Source organism: Triticum dicoccoides, chromosome 3B (genome assembly GCF_002162155.2).
Source record: "Triticum dicoccoides isolate Atlit2015 ecotype Zavitan chromosome 3B, WEW_v2.0, whole genome shotgun sequence".
In the NCBI taxonomy this organism is placed as follows: domain Eukaryota; kingdom Viridiplantae; phylum Streptophyta; class Magnoliopsida; order Poales; family Poaceae; genus Triticum; species Triticum dicoccoides.
In genome coordinates this window covers 591569268-591593128 of record NC_041385.1, presented here as the reverse complement: position 1 = coordinate 591593128, position 23861 = coordinate 591569268, and the positions used below count along the sequence as shown (strand labels likewise).

The 23861-nt window shown below is 46.7% G+C and overlaps 1 protein-coding gene across 1 annotated transcript; it reads right to left on the bottom strand.

The window, feature by feature from the left end:
• Positions 1 to 19379: 19379 nt before the first annotated feature.
• On the bottom strand, positions 19380 to 23573 carry LOC119277273 (protein RICE SALT SENSITIVE 3-like). The gene is made up of 7 exons (XM_037558527.1): positions 23404 to 23573; positions 23173 to 23223; positions 22938 to 23066; positions 21721 to 21826; positions 21276 to 21317; positions 20700 to 20756; positions 19380 to 20557 (listed from the first exon to the last, which is right to left on the bottom strand). The coding sequence occupies exons 1-7, from the start codon at positions 23553 to 23555 to the stop codon at positions 19748 to 19750; spliced, it is 1347 nt and encodes a 448-aa protein (XP_037414424.1). The 5' UTR covers positions 23556 to 23573; the 3' UTR covers positions 19380 to 19747.
• Between the last annotated feature and the right edge of the window lie 288 nt (positions 23574 to 23861).

Below are 23861 nucleotides of genomic sequence, written 5' to 3'. Positions count from 1 at the left end.
TGCGGGGTCCTCTCCTGAAGCGGACTCGGATCCTGAACTGACGGGGTTAACTGAGACCTCCGGGTTAAAAGTGGCATGACGATGCTACCTTGAGGGCTCTCCCTCGGGGGCAGGTGGAGGGTGAATCATCGGGGCTATAGGAGTGGCGAGGAGTGAAACCCACTCAGCACGAGCACTAAGCAGACTCACAGTCGTGGTGCCTGAGTACTCGTATGAGTAACCGGGGAAACAGAGGATCTAGAACTGGTAGGAATATAGGGAGTAAATCCTACATATGGTGGAGCAGTGGCTGAGCTAGCAGAGACTAAAGAGGAGGCTAAAGCAGTATGGGCACGACTCAGCTCACGAGCCAGCTCGTAGATCAGAAGATAGCTAGCAGTGATGTAGCGAGAAAGGTGGCTAGCTACACTATCAGACTCCGGATCAATGACAGGGAAACGGACACGACCATTATCATGGAGAGAAGGATAGTAATGGAAACCTGGGTGGTTCTGCATCCGGACCTCGTTGTAGCGGAGATCAACAAGTACCTCGAATGCAGCAAACTGGACAGCCTGAGAAGCGGTAGAAGCATAGCCGCTTCGAGAGGTATGAGTGTAAGAGTTGGAATCGGAACTTGTGCGTGGAGTAACCATGGCATGATACTCATACACTGAGTCAGCTAGGCGCTCCCGGTACACATGATAGACTGGATCGTCACCGTGAGGGTACAGCCGACGCCACACGTTACGAAGGAGATGCGGCGACGTGTACGGCATCAGCTGCAACTGGCACGGATACAGCACCGGAGCCATCTACACTCACAACCATTAGCAAGTTAGCATAAAAATAAAATCAGTGCATGGAATGCAACAACCAACTACAAATATTACCGGCACTCAGCTACAACTCGTATCTAACGTCCAGTTAACTCGGCTTAGTCTAGCGTGGCCTACAGTTAGCGTGGCTCTGATACCAAGCGTTGTGGCACCCCGGCTCAGAGCGATCGGTTTACCTTGCATTGCCAGCCCAGAGACCTTGTCTTCTGGCAACACACAACAACTTGGTACAGAAAAACAACCGCTTTATTCATGCTAGCAGAACATAGTTTATATTACAACAGTTAGCGAGGCCAAGCGGCACACACGGTGCGGCTGAACAATATGTACATTATTTAGTGAACATAAAGGGGGCCTCAATCATGACAACAATGCGGCAGCGGAACAACGTCATAGCGGAACTCCATAGCACAGGGACACCAATGTGGACACGATCTAGACTCGGACAACACTCCTTTCCAACGAGACTTTCCTGAAATCTGGCATGACACGCCAGGTCAGTACACTCACAACAAGCATAAACATAATGACAAACAATATCATGGTATTTAACCATTTAACAACAATGCAACCATATATCCAACATGCTGTGAATATGCTCAACTGGTACTCGTCCCATGGACTTGCTTACCGAACGTGATCATTTCCAGACCACAAACATGATGATATCAAAGACACACTTGTGATCCTTACAACGATCACAACCCGACCAACTCATGGCTCGTGATCCTTACGGCGATCACAACCCGACCAACTCATGGCCCGTGATCCTTACGACGATCACAACCCGACCAACTCATGGCCCGTGATCCTTACGGCGATCACAACCCGACCAATACATGGCCCAACTCAACACGATGGCCTCACTGCCATCCTCAGTACAAAATTAGTGTGCAAATTTATTAAGTGTTGACCCATGGTGTACCCTACTTTCGAGCGTGTCCGTAACCGTGGACTCGGCTATCGATAGATTAAAACACTCTGCAGAGGTTAGTACACTGTACCCACACTACGGAACCCATGGCCTCGCACTCCCATTCAAGTGGACCAACGGCATTCCGACAAAACCATTTCATTGTCATGACACTCTCCCGGCCACTCCGACTAAGTCCCCATCGGGCTAGTCCTGAGTGGCCCCGTGTCTACCTCTAGACACCTCGACCACCATCGTGGCCACGATCCACTCTAGGACCCGGTACCAAAACTTAACAACGGGCTCACAAGGTTATGCCTGCCTACCGGGCCAGGGTACAGCACGCACATAACCTTCCCTAAATGGAGGCACCGACCAGAGGTACGACAATTAAATGCATTAAGGCCGTCCCATACCGGCAAATGTGGTTGCACTGGGAAAGACTCGTTTCAGCGGCACCATGACCCGGTCAACAACATATTCAAGTTGAGTTACTTATCAGGTTCAACTTAAAGGGAAAATAACCGGTGTCATAATGCCATGCTATGCATCACTTAACACATGCATCACATAACCATGCAAATAACTAAATCAACCACGCTCCCACGGAGCCATCATCAACTCAAGATACTTCTCTGGTTAAGATCAAACCTCACTTAAACCAAAATCATTTCTAGCAATCTCATCATTTTTCATCATGCAAGAATAATAATTAAACTAATTATTAAACTCCATGACCATATCATTTATTCATTACTCCTAACTAAGTTCTTCTTAGCTTATCAACAAGATTTACTTCAAACTTTCTGTAATTCAAACATTTTAACATGACAAGCATCTAACAGAATATAATCATCATATAAATAATTTAAATGCATGAATATTCATAAGTTCAAGTAGGAAAATCAAAAAATATTGAAGTGCCACTATGAAAATGTTGTTGTGGCTTGCCTTACTGCTGATGAGGTTCACAAAGCTCCTGGTGATCCTCAAGACAAGCTGGCTCTTCTGAAAATAATCAAAACCACAAAAAGAAAACATCAAGAAACCTTCTAAAAATTACCAGAAAATCTAGACAGCAAGGAAAAACCCCATCTTTTGGGTGATGTTAGATTTTTGGACAAAGAACACAATGCAAAAAGAATCAATGCATTTGGACTTATAGATAAAAATTATGGCCATTTGAAGTTTCCTGGATTTAAATGAATTTGAAATAAAAATAATCAAACTGGGGGGTGACATCGAAGGCGTAAGCACCCGGGGCGCCACCACCCATACCGCTTCACGCGCGTAATGAGTTGTTGACTAGCGGGCCCTGCTAGTCAGGCCAGAAGGAGGGGAGAGGGAAAAAGAGGGAGGCGGCACTTCGCCCGAGCACATGCGAGCGACAAGGCTTCTTGGGGGCAAGCAAGCGGGGGGATCGAAGGAGAAGGAGGTTGCGCACCTGCCAGTACCCGTAGTGTAGCTAGAGGTGAGTAGACGGTGTCGGAATCGTCCTCTCCAGCGGAGGCAGAGGGAGGAGGTTGCCGGAGACAAAGACAACGGCAGCTTGGGGCGGCTCCAGCAGCTCCATCGGGGTGGGATGGCCTCACCGAAGAATGGCGAAGGCTCTGGCAGGGTCACCTTGTCCTGGGAGGGGTCGGAACTGCAGGGACGATCCAGAGGGGATCGCCGGCAAGCTCGGGCTTCGGGACGGCAGCCTGCGGCCTGCCCGGCCGGGTTGTGGCTTCTACTAGCTCGTGGTGGATGTGGGAGTGGCTGCGGGTGCTCCAAGAGGCTGGGGGTGGCGGATTTTATAGGCGGGCGGCGAGGAGGGTTTGGGCTCCGCCGGAGGACACCTGTCGACGGCGCCCGGCGATGAATGGCGCCAGAGAGAGAGGGGGAAGACGACGGAGGTCACGCATGAACTGTGTGCGGGAGCGGACGAGCACAGGAGCGAGGGGGAAAGCGACAAGCACAGTGCGCCATGCACTATGCCGTTGGCCAGACCATGCCCGTGCTTGTTGCGGCGAGCTCCGGCGTCGGCGAGCGCCAGGGGGGAGTTAAGGGGGTGGAGACGAGGATGGTGGCGAGTTGTGGCATGCTTTGGCCGGCTGGGCAGCGAGCACGCGCTCAACAGAGCGCTAGGCGGCACGTAGAGCGCGTGTTTTGCATGCCAGCACGCCCGGACGAACGCGGTCACCATGTGAACCGTGACATCAGGCCACCCTAAGCGCTAACCAAGATGTGTGGCATGTAGTCCTTAGTAGATTGAAGTGTTACCACGGTTTGGCTTGGATCCAGGTGCAGTAGATATGAATTTGTACTGCTGGCAATTTTCTGGACAATAACTTTGGAGAGTTACTATGGTCAACCTACTGGGATTTAAGGGCTCAGCTTTCGGGTTTTACTTACTCTTACTAAGGTGAATAGGCACAGGAAAAACCAGCTACAATGGATTTAGTAAAAAGGTAGTTGCTGTAGAAACTACCATTTCTGTCCAGAAATGATTTTATTTCCTGTAGCCAAAATATTCCAAAGAGTGGTGAAATATTTTTGCTCGGAAAGGTGCCCTAGGGTCCAAAGAGTAACTGGGATTTTTCTCAGGATTTTTGGGGCAAGAAAAATTAGGGTTGCTTTGGAGCACAAAGGGCTAACTAGGGTTTTGGAGTGCAAAATGAATATTTTTCATTTAAGAAAAATATTCCACGTTATATTTGAAGGAAATATGCCCTAGAGGCAATAATAAAGTTATTATTTATTTCCTTATTTCATGATAAATGTTTATAATTCATGCTAGAATTGTATTAACCAGAAACATAATACATGTGTGATTACATAGACAAACATAGTGTCACTAGTATGCCTCTACTTGACTTGCTCGTTAATCAAAGATGGTTAAGTTTCCTAACCATAGACATGATTTGTCATTTGATTAACGGGATCACATCCTTAGGAGAATGATGTGATTGACTTGACCCGTTCCGTTAGCTTAGCACTTGATCGTTTAGTATGTTGCTATTGCTTTCTTCATGACTTATACATGTTCCTAGGACTATGAGATTATGCAACTCCCATTTACCGGAGGAACACTTTGTGTGCTACCAAACGTCACAACGTAACTGGGTGATTGTAAAGGAGCTCTACAGGTGTCTCTGAAGGTACATGTTGAGTTGGCGTATTTCGAGATTAGGATTTGTCACTCCGATTGTCGGAGAGGTATCTCTGGGCCCTCTTGGTAATGCACACCACTATAAGCCTTGCAAGCAATGTAGCTAATGAGTTAGTTGTGAGATTTTGCATTACATAACGAGTAAAGAGACTTGCCGCTAACGAGATTGAACTAGGTATTGAGATACCGACGATAGAATCTCGGGCAAGTAACATACCGATGACAAAGGGAACAACATATGTTGTTATGTGGTTTAACTGATAAAGATCTTCGTAGAATATGTGGGAGCCAATATGAGCATCCAGGTTCCGCTATTGGTTATTGACCGGAGATGTGTCTCGGTCATGTCTACATAGTTCTCGAACCCGTAGGGTCCGCACGCTTAAAGTTCGATGACGGTTATATTATGAGTTATGTGTTTTGATGCATCGAAGGTAGTTCGGAGTCCCGGATGAGATCAGGGACATGACGAGGAGTCTCGAAATGATCGAGACGTAAAAGTCAATATACTGGACGACTATATTCGGATATCGGAAAGGTTCCGAGTGATTCGGTTATTTATCGGAGTACCAAAGAGTTACGGGAATTCGCCGGGGAGTATATGGGCCTTATTTGGCCATACGGGAATAGAGGAGAGAGGCCAAAAGGAAGGAGGGGCGCGCCCCCCTCTGGTCCTAATTGGACAAGGGGTGCAGCCCCCTTTTCCTTCTTCCTCTCCCCCTCTTTCTTTCTCTCCTACTCCAACAAGGAAAGGAGGAGTCCTACTCCTGGTGGGAGTAGGACTCCCCCCTTGGCGTGCCCTCCTCCTAGGCCGGCCGCCTCCCCCCTTGCTACTTTATATACAGGGGCAGGGGTACACCTCTAGACACAACAATTGATCCTTGAGATCTATTAGCCGTGTGCAGTGCCCCCTTCACCATATTCCACCTTGATAATATCGTAGCAGTGCTTAGGTGAAGCTCTGCTGGATTGGAGTTCGAGGGACGTCATCAAGTTGAACGTGGGCTGAACTCGGAGGTGCCGTGCGTTCGGTACTTGATCGGTCGGATCATGAAGACGTATGACTACATCAACCGCGTTGTGCTAACGCTTCCGCTTTCGGTCTACGAGGGTACCTGGACAACACTCTCCCCTCTTGTTGCTATGCATCACCATGATCTTGCGTGTGCGTAGGAAATTTTTTAAATTACTACGTTCCCCAACAGTGGCATCCGAGCCAAGTTTTATGTGTAGATGTTATATGCACGAGTAGAACACAAGTGAGTTGTGGGCGATACAAGTCATACTGCTTACCAGCAATGTCATACTTTGGTTCGACGGTATTGTTGGATGAAGCGGCCCGGACCGACATTACGCGTACGCTTACGCGAGACTGGTTCTACCGACGTGCTTTGCACATAGGTGGCTGGCGGGTGTCAGTTTCTCCAACTTTAGTTGAACCGAGTGTGGCTACGCTCGGTCCTTGAGAAGGTTAAAACAGCACTAACTTGACGAACTATCGTTGTGCTTTTGATGCGTAGGTAAGAACAGTTCTTGCTCAGCCCATAGCAGCCATGTAAAACTTGCAACAACAAAGTAGAGGACGTCTAACTTGTTTTTGCAGGGCATGTTGTGATGTGATATGGTCAAGATGTGATGCTATACTTTATTGTATGAGATGATCATGTTTTGTAACCGAGTTATCAGCAACTGGCAGGAGCCATATGGTTGTCGCTTTATTGTATGCAATGCAATCGCCCTGTAATTGCTTTACTTTATCACTAAATAGTAGCGATAGTCGTAGAAGCAATAGGTGGCGAAACGACAACGATGCTACGATGGAGATCAAGGTGTCGCGCCGGTGACGATGGTGATCATGACGGTGCTTCGGAGATGGAGATCACAAGCACAAGATGATGATGGCCATATCATATCACTTATATTGATTGCATGTGATGTTTATCCTTTATGCATCTTATTTTGCTTTGATTGACGGTAGCATTATAAGATGATCTCTCACTAAAATTCAAGGTATAAGTGTTCTCCCTGAGTATGCACCATTGCGAAAGTTCTTCGTGCTGAGACACCACGTGATGATCGGGTGTGATAGGCTCTACGTTCAAATACAACGGGTGCAAAACAGTTGCACACGCGGAATACTCAGGTTAAACTTGACGTGCCTAGCATATACAGATATGGCCTCGGAACACTAAGACCGAAAGGTCGAGCATGAATCATATAGTAGATATGATCAACATAGTGATGTTCACCATTGAAAACTACTCCATCTCACGTGATGATCGGACATGGTTTAGTTGATTTGGATCACGTGATCACTTAGATGATTAGAGGGATGTCTATCTAAGTGCGAGTTCTTAAATAATATGATTAATTGAACTTAAATATATCATGAACTTAGTCCTGGTAGTATTTTGCAAATTATGTTGTAGATCAATAGCTCGCGTTGTTGCTTTCATATGTTTATTTTGATATGTTCCTAGAGAAAACTGTGTTGAAAGATGTTAGTAGCAATGATGCGGATTGGATCCGTGATCTAAGGATTGTCCTCATTGGTGCACAGAAGAATTATGTCCTAGATGCACCGCTAGGTGATGGACCTATTGCAGGAGCAGATGCAGACGTTATGAACGTTTGGCTAGCTCAATATGATGACTACTAGATAGTTTAGTGCACCATGCTTAACGGCTTAGAATCGGGACTTCAAAGACGTTTTGAACGTCACGGGCCATATGAGATGTTCCAGGATTTGAAGTTAATATTTCAAGCAAATACCCAAGTTGAGAGATATGAAGTCTCCAACAAGTTCTATAGCTAAAAGATGGAGGAGAATTGCTTAACTAGTGAGCATGTGCTCAGATTGTCTGGGTACTACAATCGCTTGAATCAAGTGGGAGTTAAATCTTCCAGATAAGATAGTGATTGACAGATTTCTCTAGTCACCATCACCAAGTTACTAGAACTTCGTGATGAACTATAGTATGCAAGGGATGACGAAAACGATTCCCGAGCTCTTCGTGATGTTGAAATCGACGAAGGTAGAAATCAAGAAAAGAGCATCAAGTGTTGATGATTGACAAGACCACTAGTTTCAAGAAAAGGGCAAAGGGAGAGAAGGGGAACTTCAAGTAGAATGACAAGCAAGTTGTCACTCCCGCGAAGAAGCCCAAAGCTGGACCAAAGCCTGAAACTGAGTGCTTACACTGCAAAGGAAATGGTCACTGGAAGCGGAAATGCCCTGAATATTTGGTGGATAAGAAGGATGGCAAAGTGAACAAGGGTATATTTGATATACAGGTTATTGATGTGTGCCTTACTAGTGTTTATAGTAGCCCCTGAGTATTTGATACTTGTTCGGTTGCTAAGATTAGTAACTCGAAACAGGAGTTACAGAATAAACAGAGACTAGTTGAAGGGGAAGTGACGATGAGTGTTGGAAGTAGTTCCAAGATTGATATGATCATCATCACACACTCCCTATACTTTCAGGATTAGTGTTGAACCTAAATAAATGTTATTTGGCATTTTCGTTGAGCATGAATATGATTTGATCATGTTTATTGCAATACGGTTATTCATTTAAAGTCAGAGAATAATTGTTGTTCTGTTTACATGAATAAAACCTTCAATGGTCATACACGGAATGAAAATAGTTTGTTGGATCTCGATCGTAATGATACACATATTCATAATATTGATGCCAAAAGATGCAAAGTTAATAATTATAGTGCAACTTATTTGTGGCACTGCCGTTTGGGTCATATCGGTGTAAAGCGCATGAAGAAACTCCATAAAGATTGATTTTCGGAATCACTTGGTTATGAATCATTTGATGCTTGTGAACCGTGCCTTTTGGGCAAGATGACTAAAAACTCTGTTCTCCGGAACAATGGAACGAGCTACTGACTTGTTGGAAATAATACATACTGATGTATGCAGACCAATGAGTATTAAGGCTCATGGCGGGTATCATTATTTTCTGACCTTCATAGATGATTTAAACAGATATGGGTATATCTACTTGATGAAACATAAGTCTGAAATAGTTGAAAGGTTCAAAGAATTTCAGAGTGAAGTGGAAAATCATCGTAACAAGAAAATAAAGTTTCTACGATTTGATCGTAGAGATAAATATTTGAGTTACGAGTTTGGCCTTCAGTTAAAAAATGTGGAATAGTTTCACATATTCATGCCACCTGGAACACCACACTGTAACGGTGTGTCCGAACGTCATAACCGCACTTTATTTGATATGGTGCAATCAATGATGTCTCTTACCGATTTACCAATATTGTTTTAGGGTTATGCATTAGAGATAGCTGCATTCACGTCAAAATAGGGCACCATCTAAATCCGTTGAGACGACACAGTATGAACTATAGTTTAGCAATAAACCTAAGTTGTCGTTTCTTAAAGTTTGGAGTTGCGATGCTTATGTGAAAAAAGTTTCAACCTCATAAGCTCGAACCCAAATGGGAGAAGTGCGTATTCACAAAATACCCAAAGGAAACTGTTGGGTACACCTTCTATCACAGATCCGAAGGCAAAAGATTCCTTGCTAAGAATGGATCTTTCTAGAGAAGGAGTTTCTCTCGAAAGAAGTGAGAAGAGGAAAGTAGAACTTGATGAGGTAACTGTACCTTCTCCCTTATTGGAAAGTAGTTCATCACAGAAATCTGTTTCTGTGACACCTAAACCAATTAGTGAGGAAGCTAATGATATTGATCATGAAACTTTAGATCAAGTTACTACCAAACCTCGTAGGTCGACCAGAGTGAGATCCGCACCAGAGTGGTATGGTAATACTATTCTGGAAGTCATGTTACTAGACCATGATGAACCTACGAACTATGAGGAAGCGATGATGAGCCCAAATTCCACGAAAAGGCTTGAGGCCATGAAATCTGAGATGGGATCCATGTATGAGAACAAAGTGTGGACTTTGATTGACTTGCCTGATGATCGGCAAGCCATAGAAAATAAATGGATCTTCAAGAGGAAGACAGACGCTGATAGTAGTGTTACTATCTACAAAGCTCGACTTGTCGCAATTTTTTTTTCGACAAGTTCAAGGTGTTGAATACAATGAGATTTTCTCACTCGTATCGATGCTTAAAAGTCTGTCCAAATCATGTTAGCAATTGCCGCATTTTATGAAATTTGGCAAATGGATGTCAAAACTACATTCCTTAATGGATTTCTTAAAGAAGAATTGTATATGATGCAACCCGAAGATTTTGTCAATTCGAAAGGTGCTAACAAAATGTGCAAGCTCCAGCGATCCATCTATGGACTGGTGCAAGCATCTTGGAGTTGGAATATACGCTTTGATGAGTTGATCAAAGCATATGGTTTTATATGGACTTGCGGTGAAGCCTGTATTTACAAGAAAGTGAGTGGGAGCACTATAGCCTTTCTGATAAATATATGTGAGTGACATATTGTTGATCAGAAATGATGTAGAATTTTCTGGAAAGCATAAAGGAGTGTTTAAAAGGATTTCTTCAAAGAAAGACCTCAGTAAAGCTACTTACATATTAAGCATCAAGATCTATTGAGATAGATCAAGACGCTTGATAAGATTTTCAATGAGTACATACCTTGACAAGATTTTGAAATAGTTCAAAATGTAACAATCAAAGAAAGAGTTCTTGCCTGTGTTGCAAAGGTGTGAAATTGAGTAAGACTCAAATCCCGACCACGACAGAAAATAGAAAGAGAATGAAAGTCATTCCCTATGCCTCAGTCATAGGTTCTATAAAGTATGCCATGCTATGGACCAGACCTATTGTATACCCTGCCCTGAGTTTGGCAAAGGAGTACAATGGTGATCTAGGAGTAGATCACTGGACATTGGTCAAGAATATACTTAGTGAGGACTAAGGAAATGTTTCTCGATTATGGAGGTGATAAAATAGTTCATTGTAAAAAGTTACATCGGTGCAAGCTTTTACACCGATCCAGATGACTCTAAGTCTCAATCTGGATACATATTGAAAGTGGGAGCAATTAGCTAGAGTAGCTCCATGCAGAGCATTATAGACATAGAATATTTGCAAAATACATACGGCTCTGAATGTGTCAGACCCGTGACTAAACTTCTCTCACAAGCAAAACATGATCATACCTTAGTACTCTTTGGGTGTTAATCACATAAGCGATCTGAACTAGATTATTGACTCTAGTAAACCCTTTGGATGCTGATCATGATGATGTGAACTATGGGTATTAATCACATACAGATGTGAATATTGGTGTTAAATCACACGGCGATGTGAACTAGATTATTGACTCTAGTGCAAGTGGGAGACTGAAGGAAATATGCCCTAGAGGCAATAATAAAGTTATTATTTATTTCCTTATTTCATGATGAATGTTTATTATTCACGCTAGAATTGTATTAACCGGAAACATAATACATGTGTGAATACATAGACAAACATAGTGTCACTAGTATGCCTCTACTTGACTAGCTCGTTAATCAAAGATGGTTAAGTTTCCTAACCACAGACATTAGTTGTCATTTGATTAACGGGATCACATCCTTAGGAGAATGATGTGATTGACTTGACCCATTCCGTTAGCTTAGCACTTGATCGTTTAGTATGTTGCTATTGCTTTCTTCATGACTTATACATGTTCCTATGACTATGAGATTATGCAACTCCCGTTTACCGAAGGAACACTTTGTGTGCTACCAAACGTCACAATGTAACTGGGTGATTATAAAGGAGCTCTACAGGTGTCTCCGATGGTACATGTTGAGTTGGCGTATTTCGAGATTAGGATTTGTCACTCCGATTGCCGGAGAGGTATCTCTGGTCCCTCTCGGTAATACACATCACTATAAGCCATGCAGGCAATGTAGCTAATGAGTTAGTTGCGGGATGATGCATTACATAACGAGTAAAGAGACTTGCCGGTAACGAGATTGAACTAGGTATTGAGATACCGACGATCGAATCTCGGGCAAGTAACATACCGATGACAAAGGGAACAACGTATGTTGTTATGCGGTTTGACCGATAAAGATCTTCGTAGAATATGTGGGAGCCAATATGAGCATCCAGGTTCCGCTATTGGTCATTGACCGGAGACGTGTCTCGGTCATGTCTACATAGTTCTTGAACCCGTAGGGTCCGCACGCTTAAAGTTCGATGACGGTTATATTATGAGTTATGTGTTTTGATGTACCGAAGGTAGTTTGGAGTCCCGGATGAGATCGGGGACATGACGAGGAGTCTCGAAATGGTCGAGACATAAAAATCGATATATTGGACGACTATATTCGGATATCGGAAAGGTTCCGAGTGATTCGGGTATTTATCGGAGTACCAGAGAGTTACGGGAATTCGCCAGGGAGTATATGGGCCTTATTGGGCCATACGGGAATAGAGGAGAGAGGCCAAAAGGAAGGAGGCACCCTCTCCCCCTCTGGTCCGAATTGGACAAGGGGTGCAGCCCCCTTTTCCTTCTTCCTCTCCCCATCTTTCCTTCTCTCCTACTCCAACAAGGAAAGGAGGAGTCCTACTCCCGGTGGGAGTAGGACTCCCCCCTTGGCGCGCCCTCCTCCTAGGCCGGCCGCCTCCCCCCTTGCTCCTTTATATACGTGGGCAGGGGGCACCTCTAGACACAACAATTGATCCTTGAGATCCATTAGCCGTGTGCGGTGCCCCCCTCCATCATATTCCACCTTGATAATATCGTAGCGGTGCTTAGGCGAAGCCGTGCGTCGGTAGAGCATCATCATCATCACCACGCAGTCATGCTGATAGAACTCTCCCTCGAAGCTCGGCTGGATTGGAGTTCGAGGGACGTCATCAAGCTAAACGTGTGCTGAACTCGGAGGTGCCGTGCGTTCGGTACTTGATCGGTCGGATCGTGAAGACGTATGACTACATCAACCGTGTTGTGCTAACGCTTCCGCTTTCGGTCTATGAGGGTACGTGGACAACACTCTCCCCTCTCGTTGCTATGCATCACCATGATCTCGCGTGTGCGTAGGAATTTTTTTAAATTACTACGTTCCCCAACAATATTTTGAGATGATCCTGAGGTGAACTGATGGTTTTGAGGAGGAGAGGGAACACTTGGGTGAAAATCAAGGGGTACCCAAGTGGTTAAGTCCAAATGAAATGATTCAAAACTCCAAATTCAAAACCAACTCAACTGAAAATCAGGCAAAGAAAAGAGGGCAAAGACCAGGCTGTCACACCGTTGCTATACTGCATCATCCCTTCCTCTTTGGGGAAATACCGACGTAGTTCTAGCAGACATCAGCGGACAGTGGGGAGACGATGGTTTCAATGCCTATGGTGATGGTCAGCCTTGGGGATCATCGTCGTCGGGCGGTGAACGAGGATATGCGTGGCAGAGTGATGGGAAAGCGGACCCTCCTTTCTATGGTCCTCCGGGTGATTTCTTCGAGGGCGCATCGGGTCCAAATTACCGGCAACGTGATGGTTATCGAGGTTTCTGTGGAGGCGGAGGGGGTAATCACTGGCATCCCCAACACCCCCAGCGGCAGCCCCCACCGCCGGTTGCTATGGTTACTGTGGCGTCGATAGCTTCTTCGGAGGCGGCTGATTTTATGTAGCCACCACTTTTGACGGGTTAGGTTATGGCGGTGGTAACAACTCTTGCAACGGCAACGGCGCTGGAGGCCGAACCTATGGCTACGGGTACTATCAAAGAGACTGATAAAACAGATGGTGATAGAGCAGCCAAGTGGGCTCGAAAGAAAGAGAAAATGCTTTGTTATCGATGCGGTGAGCTGGGTCATTTTATTGTGGAATGTAATACTCAGCTTTGCGATACTTGCCTCAAACCGGTGCACGCTTCGGGAGAGTGTCCGCTGTTGTGAGAGCTGATGCCGGGAGTCACCATCTACGGAGTTTCTTGCTCCGAGATGATGTTTTTTGAGTCCCCCAGTGCGGTTGTGGTCCCAGAGATGCCGCTGATTTTGACAACGGGGGTGGTTAAAGTGACAAAGGGTATTTTGTCAGAGGCACAAATTTTGCAAAGGCTGAATGAACTAGCTCTAGGGAACTTTCATTAGGAGCTTATTCCGCTCGAGGCTAACATGTATAAGGTGGACTTCCCATCAACCGAGGACCTGAAGAAACTCCTGAGTTTTGGTATGTGTAGGGTGCCTGGAACGGAGTGTATTCTTGAGTTTGATGAGTGGAAGCAAGCTGAGCCAAAGGGTACGCCATTACCTCAAATTTGGTTACGCTTCTCGGGGGCACTGCCTAAGCCTCTGAATGATGTTCGGGTTGCGGCCAGCCTTGGGACACTCGTGGGAAAAACTGAGCGTGTGGATATGCCGTTCACTCGAGCACATGGAGTGGCAAGGCTGCTCGTGAGTGTTGTGGACATCAAGTTTATACCGGATGTGGTCAGGTGGACGCATGCGGGCATGATTTACAACCTGGAAACTGGATTGGAGGACACTGATTTGTTCATGGAGGCCATGGAAGGGGATGAAGTATTACGGAACGAGTAAAGAGACTTGCCGGTAATGAGATTGAACTAAGTATGATAATACCGACGATCGAATCTCGGGCAAGTAACATACCGATGACAAAGGGAACAACGTATGTTGTTATGTGGTTTGACCGATAAAGATCTTCGTAGAATATGTAGGAGCCAATATGAGCATCCAGGTTCCACTATTGGTTATTGACCGGAGATGTGTCTCGGTCATGTCTACATAGTTCTTGAACCCGTAGGGTCCGCACGCTTAACATTCGATGACAATTTGTATTATGAGTTTATGTGTTTTGATGACCAAAGATTGTTCGGAGTCCCGGATGAGATCATGGACATGACAAGGAGTATCGAAATGGTCGATACGTAAAGATCGATATATTGGAAGGCTCTATTTGGACATCGGAAAGGTTCCAAGTGATTCGTGTATTTTTTTCGGAGTACCGGAGAGTTACGGGAATTCGTATTGGGCCTTACTGGGCCATACGTTAAAGGAGAGAAAGGCCTCAAGGGTGGCCGCGCCCCTTCCCCATGGACTGGTCTGAATTAGACTAGGGAAGGGGGGCGCCCCTTCCTTCCTTCTCCTTCTCCCTTCCCCTTTTCAAATTCCATGTGGGAGGTGGAATCCTACTAGGACTAGGGAGTGCTAGTAGGACTCCACACTTTGGGCGCGCCCTATGAGGGGCGGCCTCCTCCTCCCTCCATCATTTATATACGTGTCCAGGGGGCACCCCATGAACACACAAGTTGATCTTTTAGCCGTGTGTGGTGCCCCCTCCACAGTTACACACCTCGATCATACCGTTGCAGAGCTTAGGCGAAGCCCTGCGCCGGTAGCATCATCATCACCGTCACCACGCTGTCATGCTGACGAAACTCGCCCTCGGCCTCAACTAGATCAAGAGTATGAGGGACATCATCGAGATGAACGTGTGCTGAACGCGGAGGTCCCGTACGTTCGGTACTTGGATCGGTTGGATCGCGAAGACGTTCGACTACATCAACCGCGTTAACTAAATGCTTCCGCTTTCGGTCCACGAGGGTACGTGGACACACTCTCCCCTCTCGTTGCTATGCATAATATAGATAGATCTTGCGTGATTGTAGGAATTTTTTTGAAATTACCACATTCCTCAACATATAGTTAACTGCTTGGTTCAATTCTGAAATGCAATGTTCAATTGTTGTGGCTGCATTCTGTTATTGTATACCATGTGAGAAATAAATCGAATTTGGTTGTACTAAATACATGAGAAAAAAATACAATTGCTACATTTCCAAGTTGTTAAGCATGCTTGGTTTGGTTAACTATATGATCTTCTATTAGGAGTATGTTATATTTGTGCAATGTGGTGCTCAGTTAACGGTTGGTTCATTTGTTGTGGTGTTTAGTTAACTGCTTGGTTCAATTCTGCAATGTGATGTTCAATTGTTGTGGCTGCATTCTGTTATTGTATATTATTATACCTTGTCTTTTTTATTCCTTTGCCCCATTTCCAATATAAAGAAGATATTTCTGCACATCCTTGTTTTCAGGTCTTTCCAAAACGGTTCACTGATAATTACCTCTCAAACCACCTGCATGGTCAGGAGGCGAGGAAGGTATTCATACAACACTCATGGTTCAATATTGAAGTGCTCCTGAAGAGGACTAAGGATGGATGGTCAATCATCCACAAGCACTGGCCTAAAGTTGCAAAGACCTTCAACATCAATGAAGGCTCAATATTCGTCTTCTGCTTCGGCAGTTTTCCTGATGAGATGCATCTGTCTATGTACTGTCTATGATGCTAATTTCGAAAGGTTCTAGATGTTGCATGTGAAACTTGGTGCTGGTGCGGTTGTGTAATGGGATAGCTGAGTGCTGAAGCTATATCATGTTGTACTCAGATGTATTTCAATTATGAAATCCTGCTTCCTTAATATGGGAACGAAATATATTATGTGTTTAATATGAATGCCAATTAGATTAATAAAAGGATTATTAATAATAGGGCAATTAGCCTGCTAATTGGTTTTTTCTATTGCAAACGGTTATTGAGTAAATACCGTGGGCGATGACCTAAGGCAACGCACACAATTTCTTCTACACACCGCGTGTGATGCATTCAATAATGCAAATGATAAAATTATTAATATTGTGTGCGATGGGAAGGCCATCACAAATGATTTAACGGGGAAAATTGTGTGTGATGTACCTACGAACTGAAATGTTTTCCTTACAGCAACTGTGTGGGATGTATATACGAACGGAAACGTTTCGCGGGGACTGACTGTGTGGGATGAACTTATGACCGGAAATGATTTCGCCTGTGTAATTGTATTTTTAGCACTACTGTACGTATAACCATATTTGCTTGATCGCCGGTCGCACATGACCTCATTTTGCCGAGCGTGTGTGGCAGGAGGGCATATCCCGACGGTTTCTGGGTCGTGTGGGAAGGACCCCCTATCGCTCACACTCACTAGGTGACGGTTCCAAATACCGTCGCGGAAAGGGGTTAAAAAGTGTTTGTATAGCACCAACACGTACCAGTGGATGGTTTTTAAGGTGGATTTTGAGAAAGCGTACGATAAGGTTAAATGTCCATTTCTACAGCGGGCCTTGCGGATGAAAGGATTCGATCAGTCCTGGAGAAAGCAGGTAGATTCTTTCACGTAAAAAGGCAGTATCAGAATCAAAGTGAATGATGACATAGGTCATTATTTCCAGACACACAAGGGTCTAAGGTAGGGAGACCCGATGTCACCTATCTTGTTCAACATAGTAGTGGACATGTTGACAATTCTAATAGGAAGAGCTAAAGAAAATGGCCAAGTAGGTGGGCTCGTCCTGCATCTAGTGGACGGAGGAGTGTCCATTCTACAGTACGCTGATGATACCATCATCTTCATGCAGCATGATCTGGCAAAAGCACGAAACATGAAGCTTGTGTTATGCTTATTCGAGCAGTTGTCGGGGTTAAAGATTAACTTCCATAAAAGTGAATTGTTTTGCTTTGGAAGAGCTAAAGACGAACAAGAAGCTTACAATAACTATTTGAATGTGAATTAGGTTCGTTGCCTTTTACATATTTGGGCATACTGATTCACCATCGCAAGCTTTCTAACAAAGAATGGAAGTGATTTGAGGATCGATTTGAAAAAACACTAAGTTGCTGGAAGGGCAAACTTATGTCATATGGAGGCCGACGAATTCTCATTAATTCGGTGCTCACGTGTATTCCAATGTTTCTCTTGTCCCTCTTCGAGGTACCAGTTGGGGTTTGGAAAAGACTGGATTTCTATCGATCGCGTTTTTTCTGGCAGAGTGATGAGTTAAACGAAAATACAGACTTGCTAAATGGGATATTATTTGTAGACCAAAAGACCAAGGTGGTCTTGGCATTGAAAATTTAGAGGTGAAGAACATATATCTTCTCAGCAAGTGGTTGTATAAGCTATCTGTAGAGACCGATGCCACATGGGCCCAGATTCTGCGTAATAAGTACCTTCATTATAGAACCTTATCTCAGGTGATGGTCAGACCAATTGATTTGCCGTTTTGGAAAGGACTGATGAGAGTGAAATCAGCCTTCTTCCAAAGGACAAAATTTATCGTTGGTAATGGTACTTCTACGAGATTTTGGAATGATACGTGGTTAGGGGAGACGCCTCTAGCTATCCAATACCTTCTCTCTATAATATTGTTCAGCGTAGAGATACTTACGTTGCAATTACGTTGCAACAGTATTACAGTTCAACCCTCTCAATATTCAATTCAGGAGGACTTTAGAGGGAAACCGTTGGGAAGTTTGGCTCCATCTTGTGAGAAGATTGATGGATGTTAACATTTCTCAACAGCCAGACCAGTTGCACTGGAAACTAACCAAGAATGAAGTATTTTCGGTAAAATCCATATACTTGGATATTACCAACTCTGGCTCTATCCCTCGATCTATGCATATTTGAAAAGTCAAAGTGCCCTTAAAAATTAAAGTGTTTATGTGGTTTATCCACAAACAAGTCATTCTAACTAAGGACGATTTGGCAAAACGTAACTGGACAGGATTTCGTAGATGTAGCTTCTGCGATCACGATGAATCTATAACACCTCTTTCTTGGTTGCCCAATGGCCAAAATTTTATGGCGGTCTGTTCACATAGCATTTAACATTACTCCTCCGAATATCATCCACACGTTATTTGGGACGTGGCTAGATGGAGTCGAGTCAAACCCCTGCTACGCGCACCTAGACCGTCACCTTCTTGATCTACCAACACTATAGCAAGCGCGTGAAGTTGCATGAAGATCTGCGCCAAAACTCAGCCACCTACGTCCAGACAGCGCAGCTCCGATTCTGGCGGAGAAGTCTGAAGGACAAAACTAGGCCTAGGCACGGCTTGCGCCACGAGAGATCGCCGAACGGCCACCTGCAGTCAGTCATCGTATACCAAGTTGGTTTTGAACATGCAGGCGTGGCAGGTTTGTGTACATCTGGCGCTCTTTCTTGCTTCTCTCATTCGTGGAACCAGAAAGCTGCTCGCAGCCAATGCCTGCCAAACATACGCAGACGAGGCTATCAAGTATAGCTTGCACTCTCACTCTCACTCTCCGCGGCCGTGTCGCGTGGCGCGTGCAGAGCATGCGTCCCAGCTCCTTTCCTCCCTCTCTCTTGTCCTTTCAGAAACTACCTGTTCAGTTCCTTGCACACTCCAACTTCTTCCTAATCATTTCGTGGAACGCGACGTCTCAGGAAGGTAAGGTACGTCGTCGTGGTCCCCGATGCCACAAGCGTATAACCATACAGTACATCCTCAGCACATACTGGCGGTAGTAGCGCACGTATCATGACGTGCAGCACAAATTAGGAACGACATTTCAGCACAAATTTTAGAGGACTACCTGGTGAATGAGATTGTTGTACTCCTACTGTGCATGCATGATGCAACCGGCGCGACCAAAAAACAGTCTAACTTAAAAAAAGGCGGCCTGCGCGCGCCATAAGTAGGCAACAGTGCAACAACTGAACTTTCGGAAGGAAAAGAGCGTATTATTGGGTGTTGCATATCATTGTACATCACCATCATTGCACCATATAGCTTGCCAGCCATCATGGAAGCAAACTCATGCCCATCTCTGCATGCATGCATGTATCAGTTCTTGCACTACGAGCTAGCTAGCTACGACTAGATCGATCGAGACACGTACGAAGCTAGAAGGAAAGAAAAAGTTTACATGATCTAATTAAGCCGAAGCAAACTCCAAACCTGGCGCTAAAAGAGCTTGAACATAGCTTTGGTTGGAACAAAACAAAAGGTGGGAACAAGAAAACATAAAGTCCGTACGCCTGTCGTCGTGAGGATGATCGATCGACGCATGCATGCATGCGTTGCGTTGCTACTCCAAGAACGTCTCCATGAGGTCCGAGTAGACGCTGCCCTCGTGCTGCGCTCGGTACTCCATCCCTTGCTGCTGCTGCTGCGGCGCCGGCCCCGTCGAGGCCGACACGGACGGGGACGGCGAGTTGGACGAGCTCATCCTCGCCGGCAACGTGAAGCTCCTCTTGAACTTGGCGCTCTGGGTGTTCTCCATCCTCCTCGCCTTGTTCGAGTGGCTCTCCAGGCTCAGGTACTCCTCCACGTTCTCCGCGCCGCCGTGCCCTGTCTGCGCGTCCTGCGCTGGCTTCCCGTCGTCTGCGCCGCCTCCACCACCGCCGCCGGGGCCGCCGTACAAAAGCTTCGAGTCATCTGAGCGCCCGGTGAGCGCGGTGAAGAAGGACAGCCCGTTGGGCCACTTGAGGTCGCCGTCGGGCGCCTCCCCGGGCTGCATCTGCTGCTGGTGCTGGTGTTCGTCCAGGTGTGGCGGCTTGCCATGCTGCGACGGCGCGAGGTGGTACATGTGGCCCTCGTCCTTGCCGCCCCCGCCGCCCGGGTAATGCGGCATCGACGACCTCGCTGACGGGTGGAACGCGGCCGGCCCCGGCGGGAACAGGGGCGACGCGGCGGCGTGGGGGAGCTGCGGCTGGCCCGGCCAGTTGAAGAGCTGCGGGGGCGGGCGCGCCGGCGGCGGCTGCTTGAGCGGGAAGGACGGCGTGGAGGAGGCGCCCCGGGAGGAGGAGAAGAGCTGCGAGAGGAAGAAGCCCGACTGGTAGCCCAGTGACTCGAACATGTGTCGCATCCGCAGCACGAAGTGCAGGTCCTCCGGTATCTGCGCACGTACGCACAGTGGCACACATCGCTTAGCGTTGGCACGTCAACGTCGGCGTGCTTGCTTGACGACCAAAACGACAAAATGATGCATGTAGTAAAGGGCAAAAGGTTTGAAATTTGCGAGGGTGCGCTGCACTTACGATCTTGCAGGAGCCCAGCTGCAGGAGGCCATGGCCGGCTTGAATCACGGCGATGGTCTGCAAATCAAACGTAATAATAAGTTTATGAAAACTAATTAATCTTACTCTTGTATACGCCAAGGTTTTGGTTACCGGTCGAAATTTCGAGATTTACCATGGTTACCGCGTATTTCCGTGCCCCTCGGTAAATCCACGTACCAAGCAAAAAATACCAGTTATTTGAATTTTTTGAATTTAAACACTCAATTTATAGTAAAGTACATAGAATCTAATTAATACCATGAGAGTTGGTTTTGGCTTGTTGGTCGGAACCTAGTTCCTGTTTTGAGAGGTCTTTGGTTCAAATGTTCGTTCATTAACTTATTTGAATTCAAAATTCAACTATAAAATTCGTCCGAAATATTCTCGGTATTTTTTGGTATTTCTCGGTAACCGTGGTAACCGCGTTTTCCAGTCCCCCTCGGTAAAAATGCCTCATTCGGTAACCAAAACCTTGGTATACGCTACTACTACCAGCTAAGCTAAGAAGAGGAAGTAAATTAAAGATGAATGGTAGAGATGGGAGTGGGGCATTGCCTGGATGCCTGAGGCGAACTGGTCGGTCCATTCCGTAGGAAGCTGCAAAAGGAAAAGGCGAGAGGGATTTGAGTAAGTGCATAGGAATAAAGGCTAGCCGTGACTGCGATCGCGGCGCTTGTTCTTGCCGATAGCCGCGGATGCTCCTAAGCATCCAATTCTTCTCTTCTTTTTGGGAGTAGATTTGATTTGATTCAAAGCTTGCAAGCTCCCGAGAGAGACAGATGTCTCTCGATCGATCTCTTTATTTTTTCCATGGAGTGAGTAAAAACTTGAAACCTACCACTGCGTATACAGTACTGGTGCTCATTTGGGAGCGATTAATGTGGCGTACTCCTAAGCAGGGGACTCCCCCAACCCAACTCAAAGCAGGGAGAGATGCATGGACTGCGGAAAGAAAGAGAAAGGAGGAGGTGGTGGGGGCAGGGTTGATGATGGTACATACGGCATCAAAAGAGCTCTGCCAGTAGTTGGCGATGTTGGGCTCGCATTCAGAAGGTTCCTTGAAGACCCATTTGTGACACTTATCAGATGCCACCTTTCCCATCAGCCTGCAACCGGACGCGTCCAAATCAAATCAAAACCGACTTGGCAAATCATGCTCAAAAGCTCAGTAGAACAAAAGTGAAAGAGACCACCAATAACGCAGACACAAACACAACCCCGGAGAACTCTCTCGTCCTCTCTTTCCAGTCTATCATTCTCTACAAGCATGTTAACTACGCTGCATATTACTACTCGTTAGCAAGCTTAATAAACATGTCGTACTGCTTAATTAGTGAAAGTCCTCACTGAATTAGTGGAAATAGCACAAATTCACACTACTTAATTGGTGAAAGCCTTCAGACTTCAGTGGCACCGAAGCAGTCCTAGCTAGTTTCTCAACAGACAGAAAAGACTTCCATAGCCCCAAGCTCATACTACAACAGTACTATTGTGTTTGTGTAGCATTTGCGTGTGCGTGTAGCGTGAGGGCGTTGTTAATCGGAGATAAACCTCGCAATTAACCCACTGACGCGCCGGGGTTTGTTTATGCGGAACGAGGCACCGCCCCACTCCAGCTCACGTGCCGCACGTGACGGCGCCCGTCCTTGGTCCTCGCCCAAAAGACACGACTGACTTCAATGGCTGTTATTCAATCCTACGCGCCCGTTTTACCCACCCTCCCGCTCCCGTCCCGGCATAATCAGAGTCCCCTCCACGCGCGGTCAGACCAAACCGAACCAAAAACCCAGAGTGCAGAGATTAATTAGGCGTGATGGTACCGCCATGTCAGTGCCGCGCGAATTAACAAGGCCCAAAAGCTGGGCCTGGGCGCGGTAGATACAGAACAAAGTGAAAAGATGAAAGCGCACGCACCCATCCCATCTCCTCCTCCCCTTTCCTCCTACCCTTCTTTGTCTCTCACCACTGGGGTTGGACTTGCGCGCATGGTCACCGGCGGGGGAACTGTGGGGCATCAATGGCGCACAGCCTCGAGCAGGTCCTAGTCGGAGAACAGGGGACGTGACGGGAACTTGCACGAAAACACGCGGGGCTTAATTAGAGGTGGTGTGGTATGGATGGTGGCTAGGGGAGGGGACTGCTAGGTGGCTAGGGGCTGCGAGCGACGACCGGGCCGGGGGGAAAAACTGCACACGACTGCACCTACCCAGTACCCACCCTTCTCCGTAGTTGTAGAGCTGGATGGACATCTTGCTGAAGGCCTTGCGCACCGGGTCCTCGCCCTCCATGTCCTCCAGGCACTCCGCCATCCGCGGCCGGCAGAACCCGTCCTCCCACATCAGCATCCTGCATATACGCGCGCACCGCAACATCAACGCCGGCCCGATCGGTCCTCACATATCTGCCGGACCAATCAATTAGGCTAATAATAGTAAGAAGAGAGTGCACTCACAGGCTGCCGTTGTCGTCGCCGACCTTGCACCCGTTGCCGCCGCGGCACCGCCTGGCAGCACGAGGAACCAACACACAGGATTAGGCGTTAATCAATCAAATCAGTGGCCACCCGCTGCGCTGCATGGAGCTAGATACGCGTACGGCGGCGGGGAGGCTAATAATAAGAAGAACAAGCAGGAGCAGCGAGCGAGGGAGGTGGTCGTGGGGGAGAGAGCGAGCAGGCACATACGGGCGAGGACGGATGGTCCAGAAGACGGAGTAAGTCCAGTCCGAGTTGAGGCAGACGTTGCGGAGCGCCTCGTGCAGCGCCATCATCCCCGCGGCCTCTTTGCTCCGCGCATGATCCCCGCCTCCCCCTCCTGCCGCCCCCGAGCCCACCATTTTTTCCCCTCTCCTTCCCTCCCTTACCAAGGCAGGCAAAGGCGGGCGTCGTAAAAACCCTTGTGGTCGCGCTCGGAGCTCGGGAGGCTAGGCTAGGGGGTGGTAGGGCGCGCCTTCTAGCTACCCGGCCGAGGCTCTTTTTGATCGCTTCTTGGGTTTTTTCTCCCCGTGGGGAGAGAGAGAGGGACTGCGGGCGGATGGGCTAGTAGCTTCGCCGAGCGAGCTACTCCTACTCCCTCTCTCTCCCTCTCTCTCACGCAGAGGCTGGGTCTGTCTCGCAGTCCTTGGCCTGTCTCTCTCTAATTG

What these genes read in the sequence shown, in the direction of transcription:
- LOC119277273 (XM_037558527.1), bottom strand. Translation starts at nt 23,555, where the DNA reads ATGGTGGGCTCGGGGGCGGCAGGAGGGGGAGGCGGGGATCATGCGCGG. An exon ending in TGGACCATCCGTCCTCGCCC is followed by an intron (nt 23,224 to 23,403) that starts GTATGTGCCTGC and finishes TCGTGCTGCCAG; the next exon opens with GCGGTGCCGCGGCGGCAACG. An exon ending in CTCTACAACTACGGAGAAGG is followed by an intron (nt 21,827 to 22,937) that starts GTGGGTACTGGG and finishes GTCCGGTTGCAG; the next exon opens with GCTGATGGGAAAGGTGGCAT.